This window comes from Budorcas taxicolor, chromosome 2, assembly GCF_023091745.1.
Source record: "Budorcas taxicolor isolate Tak-1 chromosome 2, Takin1.1, whole genome shotgun sequence".
NCBI classification, from domain to species: domain Eukaryota; kingdom Metazoa; phylum Chordata; class Mammalia; order Artiodactyla; family Bovidae; genus Budorcas; species Budorcas taxicolor.
In genome coordinates, this window is record NC_068911.1 from 175,134,187 (window position 1) to 175,147,514 (window position 13,328).

Genomic DNA, 13,328 nt, shown 5'->3' on the forward strand with positions numbered 1-13,328 from the left:
ATATACGTCAACACTTGGGTATGTTTCACTTGTCATGTCAAGCAAACCGAATCACTTAAAATAAAATCTGAGTATTTTAAGTTTATAAATGCAATCTAAAGTGCTACAAGAAATTTAACAGGTGTAAAGGAGGCTAACTAGGATTAAAGTCTGACCAACCCAAGTTAAATAAACCAATATTAATCAAAGGACCCTGGGCAACTGTGAGAATGATTTGTTAAAAAAGAGATGTTTTAATAAAAAGAAGTAATAAGTTGTGCAACTATTAATAAATGTAAAGGCTTACTCACTTCCAAACTGTGACCATACAAAGACATATATATAAAAGTGTTCACAGCACCATTATCCATCATAGCTTAAAAACGGAACCCAAACCATCACCTTGTTATTGGTGGATGAATGGATAAAACAAACTGTGCTATATTCATAAACTGAATACAAAAGAAACAAACTACTGACAAACATAACAGATGAATCTCAAAAAAATTATGCTACATGAAAGAAGTAAAACACAAAAGGCTACAGATCATTCCAATGATAATGAAATTCCAGAAAAGCAAAACCATACTAACAGAAAGCAGATCTGCAGCCACCTGGGGCCAGGTCAAGGGATGGGCCTGACTGTACAGGGCACAGGAAGCCCTTAGAATGGCATATCTTGAGGACTGTGGCAGTTACACAGCTATATGGGCTTCCCAGGTGGCTCAGCAGAGAAGACTCTGCCTGCCAACACAGGAGTCGTGGGCGGGTTCAATCCTTGGGTGAGGAAATCCTCTGGAGAAGGAAACGACAACCCACTTCGGTATTCTTGCCTGGAAAAAGCTCATGGGCAGAGGAACCTGGCAGGCTACAGTCCACAGGGTTGCAAAAGAGTCAGGCAAGACTGAGCGAAAACACCACCACCACAACTATAGTCAGCAAAAATAATCAAACTGAACACTTAAAATGAGTGAATTATATTGTACTATACTTCAAAAAAGATTTTTAAAAAATGATTTAAGACATAAATGTTTATAAAAAAATAAGTTCTGAAATTTGAAAATAAAGATTAAAATTAATTTTCAACCTCAGATAGCCATATATTGCCTCTTCTCTGTACACAGATTGTCTCCGAAGGCACACAAAAACAAAAAAATCCTTCACCAACTGTGAGATGTAGGTCATTAACTTACTCTGTCCATCTTCCAAGTTTTCTCTAATATACCATTACTCTTAGAATTTTTAATTCATAAAAATTTTCAAGGTCTAACACACCATTAGAAAGTCTCTAAACTTAACTGTTTACCACTGTCTCTCCACTTCACCCTCCCAATTAAATCTAGACAGTTCCTCAAAGTGGGCAGTATGATATACTCCGTAAGAGCAATATGTCATCTGGCAGGCAGTGAGAGGATTACTCATAAACAGCAAAGAGGTTAGAATTCCTACATACCAAAACAAATTTCTGAATATTTCTTTCGCCTAACTGAACTGATAACAGAAATAATAGAAGTCAGAGATTAAGATGTGTAGTTACTGTTAAAATAAGGAAAAAACACTGAGAAACTGTAAATAAAGAAGAAATTTATTTAAATTTGAAAAGCTGACTGCAAATATCAATATTGTGAGCTAAACACTGGTTTGCCCTAAAAATTTTTCAAATGTAATATAAAACAGCAAGCTGTAATATGATACTACAGAAGCTACCTATATATGTAATATACAGACACATATACTAAAGACTAAGTAAGTCTTCAAACACAAGAGTGACAGCAGAGCCTGTCCAATGTACTCTGCTCTCATCCTACTTGGTCCCCTTCCACACCATCCAGTGAGGGTACTCCAGACACCTATCTGCCATTCCAGGTCAGGGGCTGCTTCTTGGTCAAGCATCGACCATCATAATATTCAATCCTGCTATTAACAAAAGCAAATGGTTTGCTAATACTCTAGTTTCCCAAAATGTCCCAAAAAAGACAACCAGCAAGTGTTACAGACGAAAACATTATAGAAGACAGCAAGTTTTCACCTGCAGTATCAAAAAGTCCAAGAGTATATGGCTCTCCACCAATCATAACTGTGACAGCATAGTTGTCAAAAACCTAAAACAGAAAAATATGACATTGTTAGTGTGCAAGAGGATGGTCAAAACAGGACAGGACAACTCTTAAGCTAAAACAAAGTTTCCTTCCCAAGACTCAGTGCTCTCTCAGTCCATATCTCTTCTATGACCAGTCATGCCAACTAAGCCCTTGCATGACCTAACAGTTCTTCCCAAAAAAGTGACAGAAGATGCACTCTGGCATGTCTGCTCTACCCCAACCGCCCAGATAAAAAGCCACAAAAGGGTTAGCGGAGTGGAGTCCCCTGGCTATACGAAATGATACGGTTTGAAACTTTTCAGACACTAATTTAAAGTTTACCTAAATTTTCTATCTAATTTCTAAGCAATTATTCTTCACAGGCCATTTCCTTTTAATGTAGAATTTAAATCTCCTAGATCCACGATAATCTTTTTCCTTTCAGGGTTCAAGACAAGAGCAGCCTTGTTGCAAATATGCCCCATTAGAGAAAAATATAGGTTCCCTCAAGTTACTCAAGGAAAGTGTCCAAAAAGGCTGGCAGATCTTTTGTTGGGACTTCATGCATAAAACTCACGTTACTGGGTACAAATCACATGACCTAAGATACCTTCTTTGAACTGAGTATACTTAAGGATAGTATATAGGTGTGTGTGTACACTTAAGGATACTGAATAGGGTATACTACTTATAAATAGACTGCAAAACCCATAACAAACAAACTCAGTATATACTAATATATATATATATATATATATATATAGGTGTACTAAGTAATTTGTAAAAATGGGAGGTAACTAAAGGAAATGAAAGTTCCAACAAATGAAAAATGAAAAAATGAATGAAATGATAAAAGACCCAACACTAACTCATGGACTCCTCTGAATTATTAGTAATTTACGATTGAAAAGCAAGGCTTTCCAGCCAAGAGAAGGATGGTACATTTTAATATCGGCTCTGCTTAACACCAATTCTCTGATTCATATTTTAGTGGACTGGATTGTTGGGAGCTTGTTTAAATGTTTAAAAAAAAAAAAGTAGACTGGAAAAAAGGCCTTGGGAGAGGCGGCAGTTAAAAGGAAACTCAGTTCTTGACCGCAAGAACAAGGAAGTAAAAACAATATGGTTAAGCTCTCATTTAGGTTATTTTCTGAAGCCATACCTAACCCTTTTCCAGAGATCCACACACAAACACATACATAAAACACCCACAAGCTCTCCTTAAACACTTAAGACTCAGATATCCCATTTGTATGAAAATAACTTTAAATGGAAACTGAAACACGAACATTCTGATAGCCTTCGCTCAAGATCCACAAAACTGACCTATCTCTAAAGGTCCCCTAAAAGTCCCTTTCAACCTCAGCACTTCTTTCACTTCCAAATATCTCCAAAAAGGCCAATTCAAAAATACTCATGTTTATAAATATGATTTCTCCCCCTTCAAGAAACCCTAGTTTTTCCTCCTATAGCCTAGGCCTACCTCAATCACTATCCGCCCTGGGACATTACAGACTGCCAATTACAATCAAACATAATTACCAAACCTTTAACCTGTCACCACCCTCTTAAAAATACTCTCATCTCTGAAGATTAATCTGAAGTAATCGTACATTTTCTTCCTTTTCACTTCCAAACAATACTCAGTTCAGTTCAGTCGCTCAGTCGTGTCCAACTCTTTGCGACCCCATGAATCGCAGCACGCCAGGCCTCCCTGTCCATCATCAACTCCCGGAGTACACTCAGACTCACGGCCATCAAGTCAGTGATGCCATCCAGCCATCTCATCCTCTGTCGTCCCCTTCTCCTCCTGCCCCCAATCCCTCCAAGCATCAGAGGCTTTTCCAATAAGTCAACTCTTCGCATGAGGTGGCCAAATATTAATCATACATAGGTGCTCTATAACCTCTAAAACAGCTCACTTAACAGAGGTGGTTGCGGCCAGGCCAAGCCAACACTAGCTCCTCTCTCACCACAGAATAGACATCTATCTTTAACATAATTATACCACTGGATTGGTCAACCAACCTGGGACAAACACTGGATCCCCAAACACATTCACAATGAGTGTTACTCTAAATAACTCTCCCTCTCTGACTTCAAGATCTTTGTTATCCCCATTTTCCTTCTACTCTTCTAAGGAGCTGATAAAAAGCATTATGTGCGAGCGAACCTCCATAGGCTTCTGTTGATGTTCTCATTAAGAAAAACAGGTCTTCTCTGCCTCTAAACGCCAGTCTGGAGCACCATTTCTGTGAGGACAACAGCTCCATAAGCTTTTCTTCTACTCCCTAAGGAGAATGTGTAGACACACACTACTTTCCCTAAGGAGAATGCATAGACACACACTACTTTCCCTCAAGTTACAAGGCCCCCCAAAATCATCCCGAAGAACTCCAAGCACTGATTAATCATTGGCCAAGATAATCAAAAAAAAAAAAAGTCACCTCATTCCAAGATGTAGTGCACACTCCTCCAAACTGAGACCACCACTCTTTAGAAGCTTGTCTACTGGAGTTTTGCCTCCCAGCACTTCTTGCAAACCCTTCTGTCACCCCTTCTGACTTTCCACTGATTTTTCAGCTGTTTAATTTTAAAGTGTACATAATTTACCCATGAGAAGTCAAGATCTTTAAAAACAGGAAACAAAGGCAGACAACAGAAAAATTTCAGTACACACATGAGAAAGTTTTCAAAAGGATATCAAATTATAATACATTTCACTAACAGATGGAAGCTTTATACTTACAGTTGGTACATACTCAGATGGAAATTTGTTGGTTGTGTAGGATATCAGGAGACACGTTTTACCAACAGCACCATCACCCACAACAACGCACTTAATTGTCTGCATTGCTGAAACAGTTTTGTATCCACTTTAAATATTTCAAATCTGATGATGACCTACAAAAAGATTAAAAATAATTCTCTCAATTATTTGTACTTACACATATATTGTTTTTCTTAAGTTTCTGATCCTTGGTTGTTTTTGACTTAAGTGTTTTTCTTAAAAAATCAAAAAGAACATAAACAGCAGCACAGATCTTTTTATAATGAAAGAGAAGAAGCTATTTCAGAATGAACCCCACTTAATGTCAAGCGTTATTTTGTGCAACTTTTCCTTCAGTTGTACGTGCCCCCACATGCGTGTATACACATATATGTGTACTAGACTGCAACAAAAGGCCACTGCTTCAGAGAATGGTCCCTTTACCCCACCTAAGATGGCTACTCAGGCATAACTAATAAGCAGCAGAGCATCATCACCTGCCCCGCATAACAGATAGGCATGAAGAACCGGACAAAGATCAGGGTGATCCCTGGTCTCAGTGGCTGTTTCAGCACCAAGCTGTCAAGCTACTAATTCAATATTTATGGTATGAAGAGATCAAAATCTAGACTTTTCAAATGAAAATGATCACTCTAAAGCATTCTAACTTATAAACAGATACAATTACCTTAGCTTCTTTTACTATAGTCCTCCATTCTAAGACACTATTGATTACAAATACACCAAAGATTTATTAATTTTATCAATTCTGAGATGCTTGTTTTTATACTTAAGCATTTCTAAAATCAGAACATATCTTTACCAAAGGTTCCTTACACTTGTTACCAGCCATTTTACCCCAACATGTTGCCATCTATGAAACTGGGATATATGACATCCTGTATCAGCGAAAATCTTAAGTTTTTCTGAAAGAATAAAAAACACCACTACCTATATATCTATTTTTTAAGATTAAATTCTTTTTCTTATAATTCTGAAGGGATTACAATTTCTTGTTAGCTAGAGATGCCACCTTATTAACATAAAAATGTCAACAGAATTAGATGCCAGGCCTATATGCTCCTATAGTAACCTCCGCAACTCTTAAGCATCACTTAGGCCTGTTAATATCTCTGTATATATATGCGGAATGGGTAACATACAGGAAATATACCTTCTTCCATTCTTCATCAAAATCATCTTGACTGCACCTCTCTTTATTTAACCTCCTTTTATCTTTCTCTTTTCCCTGTAATGCACTAGAGAACAACACACTAGCATACTCATACTAGGGTAAGGATCTTGACCCCTAAACTAAATCATTTATCAAAATAACAACACTACACCAAGTACTAAATTAATTCTAGAGAATTATTCTAGAAGAATGTCTTCTACTGATTAATAAAACCAAGAAGAGAAAACAGAAATGGCTATCTTCTCATAGTTCCTCAATCCACCTCTGAAAAACAGGATGTGCTGTGCTTAGTCGCTCAGCCATGTCTGACTCTTTTGCAACCGCATGGACTGTAGCCCACTAGGCTCCTCTGTCTATGGGGATTCTCCAGGCAAGAACACTGGAGTGAGTTGCCATGTTCTCCTCCGGGGGATCTTCCCAACCCAGGGATCAAACTGGGGTCTACCTGTATGGCAAGCAGATTCTTTACCAGCTGAGCTACCAGGGACTGCTAAAAGACAAGGTCTTCTGTAAAATTTATTTCCAATTCAGAGTGAAGAAAAAAAAGGTAAGCAGAGACTTCTGATCATCCTACAGAATTATCTTCCTAAAAATAAATTATGCCTAAAAATAAATTTCAAGTTCGGTTCTTGCATCTTCCATGTCTCATGACCATTATGGGTAATTTCATTTTACATAGAGTTTAATCATAAACACTGGCCAGAAAGTAAGGTTTGAGCAGGGTGGCACAGACTGCTAGCAACTGCTCCTCTCTTCTTTAGTAAAAGAATTTTACTAGTGCATATGGCTCCTAGTAAAGACAACATTTCCTAAATTCTTGTGCAGCTGCTGCTAAGTCACTTCAGTCGTGTCCGACTCTGTGCAACCCCATAGACAACAGCCCACCAGGCTCCCTCGTCCCTGGGATTCTCCTGGCAAGAACACTGGAGTAGGTTGCCATTTCCTTCTCCAATGCATGAGAGTGAAAAGTGAAAGTGAAGTCGCTCAGTCGTGTCCGACCCTCAGCAACCCCATTGACTGCAGCCCACCAGGCTCCTCCATCCATGGGATTTTCCAGGCAGGAGTATTGGAGTGGGGTGCCATTGCCTTCTTAGATGTGACCAAGTTCAAGCAAATGGGGATGGAAGCAAAGCATGTAATTTTCAAGACAAGCCTTAAAAACAAGGGAAACAGTTTCTCTGTCCCACCTGGCCTGTAGGCTAGAATGCATCATAACAGACGTGAGAGCAGTCACAGTGAACCAGAAGGCAGAGATTACAGCTAAGGATGAGGAACACAGTAGGAGAGGCCAGCCCTGTATTGCCTTCGAGGACTTTTACAGGAGAAAGAAACTTTGCCTTCATTAAGTCCCTAGTATTTTGGACTTCTCAGTTACAGCAGCAGAACTGAAATCCTAATCTCTGTATTTTACAGACTCTAAGACAACGATTTTTAAAATACATCCTAAATTAGAGATGTTAAGTGTAGAAGATATAGTCTTACAATTAATAAAATTATAGTAATATTTGGACTTATCAAGTAACTTTATAGTAAACTTGACCACTTTTGAACTTTGTCTTAAAAACACCTAAGATAAATACTATTGTTAATATAAATTCTATTGTTAAATTTTAACTGTGGTTAAAACTGCCATCCTTAAATATGATAATCCTTATCTTCAGTCCACCTATGGTATTCACTTTTAAGACTTATAACTCATACAACCTAGCAAATACAAAATCATCAGACCACTTCTAAACTTGAAACTTCTCGTAAATGAAGAGCTAACATTTCTTAAAACTTTCACTAAAATTCTCTAGGAAATAAAGAAGTTTAAAACAAAAAGTTTCCATGACTAAAGACACAAATATCACTGCCACATGGCTAAATCACAAACTATCACAAGCTATGATGGAGAAGGTTAAACCTGGCCTACAACATTCCAAAGAAAAGAGAAGCTATCATTAATAAATGTATTAAAAGAGAAACATTTAAATCTAATTCAAGTTGAATTCCTCTTTATTATAGGTATATTAGGAAATTTATCAAAATGAACTGTCTTCAGGACAGACATTTCACAAATAACAGATTTAGGATACTGGTTCTTCGTATGCTGCATGCATGCCAAGTCATTTCAGTCGTGTCTGACTCTTTACAACCCTATGGACTGTAGCCCACCAGGCTCCTCTGTCCATGGGATTCTCCAGGCAAGGATACTGGAGAGGGTTGCCACTTCCGACTCCACGGGATCTTCCCAACCCAGGGATCGAACCGGTGTCTCTTATGTCTCCTGCACTGGCAAGCAGCTTCTTTACCACTAGCACTATCTGGGAAGCCCTCTTTGTATGGTGAAAACCTAAACTGTGGTACCTCTGTATTTGATACCATTAAGTGTAAGAAAATGCTAAAAATGCCCACCAGGAAACATAACTGTTGAGCAAAACATACAACACAAGTTGTATTAGATTAAGTCTACAATGTACGTTTAGAAACAAGGCAACAATATTTCAAATTGGCTAATTAGGCTTATCCTCCGAATGTAATTTTTAAAAATATCTCTGCATTGTTAAGAACAAAATCACTATCTAAGGAAGATCTTTAAGCTTTTCCACTGAAAGATAATGGAGACTGAAACTCATGTGAGAGAAATGGGATCACAGTTTGGCCAGATCACTAAACATTGCTGCTTTGAAAACCTGCAGAAGTCTGGATCTTTTTTGAGCAGGAAAAACAGCCCCTAAACCAATCAGGCCCTTCTTTGGTGTCCTGCTTAGTAAGCTGGAAAGAACTTCCAAGCTACATAAACTTAACACATAACGTGACAATAATTTTCCTAACTCTGAAACCAGGAAAACCTTCAGTTTTAATCTCTGCTCAGCGCTTACTAGTGACCTAGGCAAGTTTCTTAAATCTCTTTTTGCCTCAATTTTCTCATTTAAAAACAGAACTAATTATAATTTAAACCAACACCTTGCAAAGTTATAAAGATTAAATAATATTAAAGAACCTGGCTCCTAGCACATACTCAAGATATATGAATTCCTCTACCAAGTATGCCAGTTAAATCAATCCCATCACACCTGTTTTCATCCAAAGGCGCAAAACGAGCACCACACTTTCTTCTCTCTTTAGAAGGCTGTTACCTAAGCAAAACTTCTCACACTTTACCCAAAACATGCACATCAAAAACAGGCTAAAATAAACTGATTATATTTGCTGTTATTTATTAATAGTGAGTGACACACACACAAAAAACAAGAAATCCACCCAAATATTTCTTCTGAAGACTCCCATATTATTTCTTTCTGTATTTCCTGCACTTTTCTCTATTTACAGAGCAGTCCTTAAAACCAAGGTACTTAACAGGTGTTAACAATATATTTTAGGGGACTTCCCTGGTGCTCCAGTGGCTAACATTCCATACTTCAAATGCAGGGGGCCTGGGTTTGATCCTTATTCGAGGAACTAGATCCTGCATGCCACAACGAAAGATCAAACAATCCCACATGCCACAGGCAAGGCCTGGCACAGTCAAATAAATAGATATAATTTTTTTAAATGGAGCTTTAAAACAAAACAATATAATTTTGGTATGGGAACAGACCCAGTCAGGTTTCCCTGCTGGCTCAGATGGTGAAGAATCTGCCTGCAATGCAGCAGACCTGGGTTCCACCCCTGGGTCGGGAAGATCCCCTGGGATTACAAATCATCACTGCCCACATGCAAACTGATGAAAATCTGAAAACTGTTCATCTAAAACAATAAAACAGCCAGTTATTTTACCTTCTCCCTGCTGGAGATAAAAAATTTCCAGGTGGACAATTAAAATCTAGTGGTAGGGTGTGAGAGCGCCCCCTTCTGGTCACCTCTTGTTGTGCTCAGTTCAGTTCAGTCGCTCAGTCGTGTCCAACTGTGGCACGCCAGGCCTCCCTGTCCATCACCAACTCCCAGAGTTTACTCAAACTCATGTCGATTGAGTCGGTGATGCCATCCAACCATCTCATCCTCTGTCGTCCCCTTCTCCTCCCACCTACAATCTTTCCCAGCATCAGGGTTTTTTCAGATGAGTTAGTTCTTCCCATCAGGTGGCCAGGGTACTGGAGTTTCAGCTTCAGCATCAGTCCTTCCAGTGAATATTCAGGACTGACTTCCTTTAGGATGGACTGGCTGGGTCTCCTTGCAGTACGTGCTGTCGTGTTCAACTCTTTGCAACCCCATGGACTGCAGCCTGAGACCCCATGGACTGTATCCCACCAGGCTCCTCAGCCCATAGAATTGTCCAGGCAAGAATACTGGAGTAGCCTGCCATTTCCTACTCCAGGGAATCTTCCTGACCCAGGGCTCGAACTTGTGTCTCTTTCATCTCCTGCACTGGCAGGTGGATTCTTTATCACTAGTGCCACCTGGGATTCCCCTGATAGCTCAGTTGGTAAAGAATCCCCCTACAATGCGGGAGACCTGAGTTTGATCCCTGGGGTGGGAAGATCCCCTGGAGAAGGGAAAGGCCACCCACTCCAGTATACTGGCCTAGAGAATTCCATGGACTGTATTGTCCACAGGGTCACAAAGCGGTGACTTTCATTTCAATTCAGAGCCACCTGGGAAGCCTGACTCCAGCTTAAATGAGGTTTCTGTTATCAATGTTCACACTGTTAATACCTTTTATAAAAATCTCTTTTTCCCATTATACTTGAATTCAGCCTCTAAATCAGCAATTCCCAAACTATTACCTCAAGCAATCACAGTCAGGATTACCCAAAATGAATGTTATCAATCAGACTCCTGGACCCTCACCCCAAATCTAATAAACCAGATCTCAATCCTCCCTATGTAATTCTCATGTACAGAGAAGTCTGAGAACCACAATCACATATGATAACCAGACAAAAAATACCAGTAACAAAAGAATGCAAACTAAGATAAACACTACAAGCATTTAAATCTCCAAGAAGTGAGTTTCTTCAAAGTAGAATCCAAATTATCACTGTAAATTATCTGTATCAACCAGGTATTTACTAACACAAAACTCATGTTGGATACTGAGAGATCATGAACCAAGATACTTCAGAGATGCTTTAATACTGGTTTAACCTCAGTGTTCTCAAATAACAGTGCCACCACTTATATAGCACTTACTCTGTGCCACATACTGTTCTAAACATATTACACATATCTGCACATGCCATCCTCTCAACAACTCTGAGGTATGTGCTATACATCCCTGTTTCACAGATAAGAAAAGAAGGGTTCAGTGAAGTTAAGTAACTAGATCAAGATGACTGAGCCAGTAAACGGCAGAACTGGAATTTAAGCCCAAGCAGTCTGTCAAGGTTCTGCTCTAAAACTCTATACACTATACCACTTTCTCCTGAGAAGTGACATTAATAAAAACAAACATGATCACTACAAATGAAGCGGCACGTATATGACAGTTGCCAGCATCAGGCAGAGGAAGCTAGAGGAGGAGCGAGGAAGAGGGATTAAGTTCATTTCCGATTTCTTCACCCTGCAGACAACCACTCAATCTTTATTGGGGAGAAGGGAAGCGACAATTTGTAAGATAAGAGTTTGCTCTTCCTCTTTCTATCTCTATACTCACAAATCTTCCATTTCTTAGGCTTCCTAACCTGACAGTTCAGCAATCTATCAGAAATCGGTTGTGGGACCCCAGCTAAGAGCACTGGTTCAGAAGTCAGGCTGGCTCTACCACTCTAGCTTATGTGACCTTAGTCAAGCTATTTAACTGCTGTTTTCACTTCTCTCAAAAATAAAAATAATACCACTCTCATAAAGTTGACTGAAGAAGATAATATATGTAAAGAAGTAAAAGTGCCTGGCCTCCAATAAATGCTTACTAAATGTTTACACCTACTCTTAAATGAGTAAAGTCTTTACTACAAATGTAATCAAATTTAGAGTTATCATTACAAAGGTGGTCATTTCAGAGTCAAGTTCCAATTTAATTAGGGCTATTCTGAAAAGCATTTGACATGTATTATTAGTATTAATAATATCACATATTAAAATGTCACCAGATGACCCACAGATGGGAAGGAAGTAGGGGACCAGGGGAGAGACTGTTTTTGCAACATACATAATGGCAGCTTCAACAACATGCGCAAACTAGGCCAGACATGTTTGTAAATCCTATACTAACTCTCTATTTAAACCATGTCAAATCACTGTAACAGCAAAGAGGTTATGTAGTACCAATTTACCATTCTGCTATCCAGAGTGGCTAGAAAGTCATTTTGGACCAACAGCTAAATACTATTTCTTTTTAATAATGAAGTTCATTTGTACCATAACTTGGAATTGGTTGGTGTTGAGCAACCTTAGGCACAAAAAACAACTGCCAATCCTAAGGAAGAAAAATTGTGAAATAAAGTAATCATCTACATTCCTTCCCAGTATCTATCATTCTTCCTGACAACCACACCAAAACCCTTCTCTTAGGTTCTTAATTAAATGCTTTGGTGGTTCAAATTACCTTTCAAGAATCTCTAAACTAAAGTCCCTTTAGTTTTCTGGGATTCCTAAGCTCTATCTAAATTTAAAGAGACGATGGGGGTCTTCCCTAGTGGTCCAGTGGCTAAGGCTCTGGGCTCCCAGTGCAAGGATCCTGGGTTTTATCCCTGTTCAGGGAACTAGATCCCACATGCTGCAACTAAGACCCAGCACAGCCAAATAAATAAATATTTAAATAAAAATAAAGAGACTTTGGAACTCTCTCTTTAGCATTATTATTAGCTAGATGCCAACTAAACTCCACCAACAATGCAATCCGCGAGGAAAAGAACTCACACAGTGGAAGGGAACAAAGCTCCCGGCCACAGATGCCTTGACGTCCCGTGCACCATCATTCATTCTAGACATAAGGCACAAAGAGCATATGAAAAGATCTGGGGGTTAAGCATTTGCTAATAAGCATGTTTTGCAAAAAAAAAAATGTATTCTCAATCAGATTACTATCTCTCTTATAAAACGATGTGAAATATTAACAGTAAACAGTGTGAATAAAACCCACGTCTAATTTTTGCTATTCACTGTGGTAAAAATAACTAGTCTTTGTGCAGCATTCCTGTCATAGAACTCCTAAACCCTTGAAATTCCCCTAAATGATAGCAGTATCTTTTGTCATTCATACTGAGCTCCTTCCTAACAGTGACTAGGAAGGGGCCCCTGGATAGCCTTGGGATGGGACTGCTCATCAGAAAGGCCAAGCAATGAGAGGGTTAGAATTTTCAGCCCTACCTGTCAACCTCAGCAGTAGGGGACGGGGAAGAGAGCACTGGAAACTGAGATCTGTGAAAACTGTTGAACA

The 13,328-nt window shown here is 39.0% G+C and overlaps 1 protein-coding gene across 2 annotated transcripts in view; it reads right to left on the reverse strand.

Annotated features, from left to right (window-relative positions):
* Window positions 1-13,328, reverse strand: part of CDC42 (cell division cycle 42) — a 49,290-nt gene that overhangs the window by 14,918 nt on the left and 21,044 nt on the right. For both annotated transcript variants that reach the window (XM_052659440.1, XM_052659449.1), the window contains exons 2-3: window positions 4,810-4,964; window positions 2,009-2,081 (exon numbers count right to left, since the gene is read on the reverse strand). In XM_052659440.1, coding sequence (XP_052515400.1) covers window positions 2,009-2,081; window positions 4,810-4,914 — 178 coding nt within the window. In that variant the 5' untranslated portion in view covers window positions 4,915-4,964. The remainder of the gene's footprint in view (window positions 1-2,008; window positions 2,082-4,809; window positions 4,965-13,328) is intronic.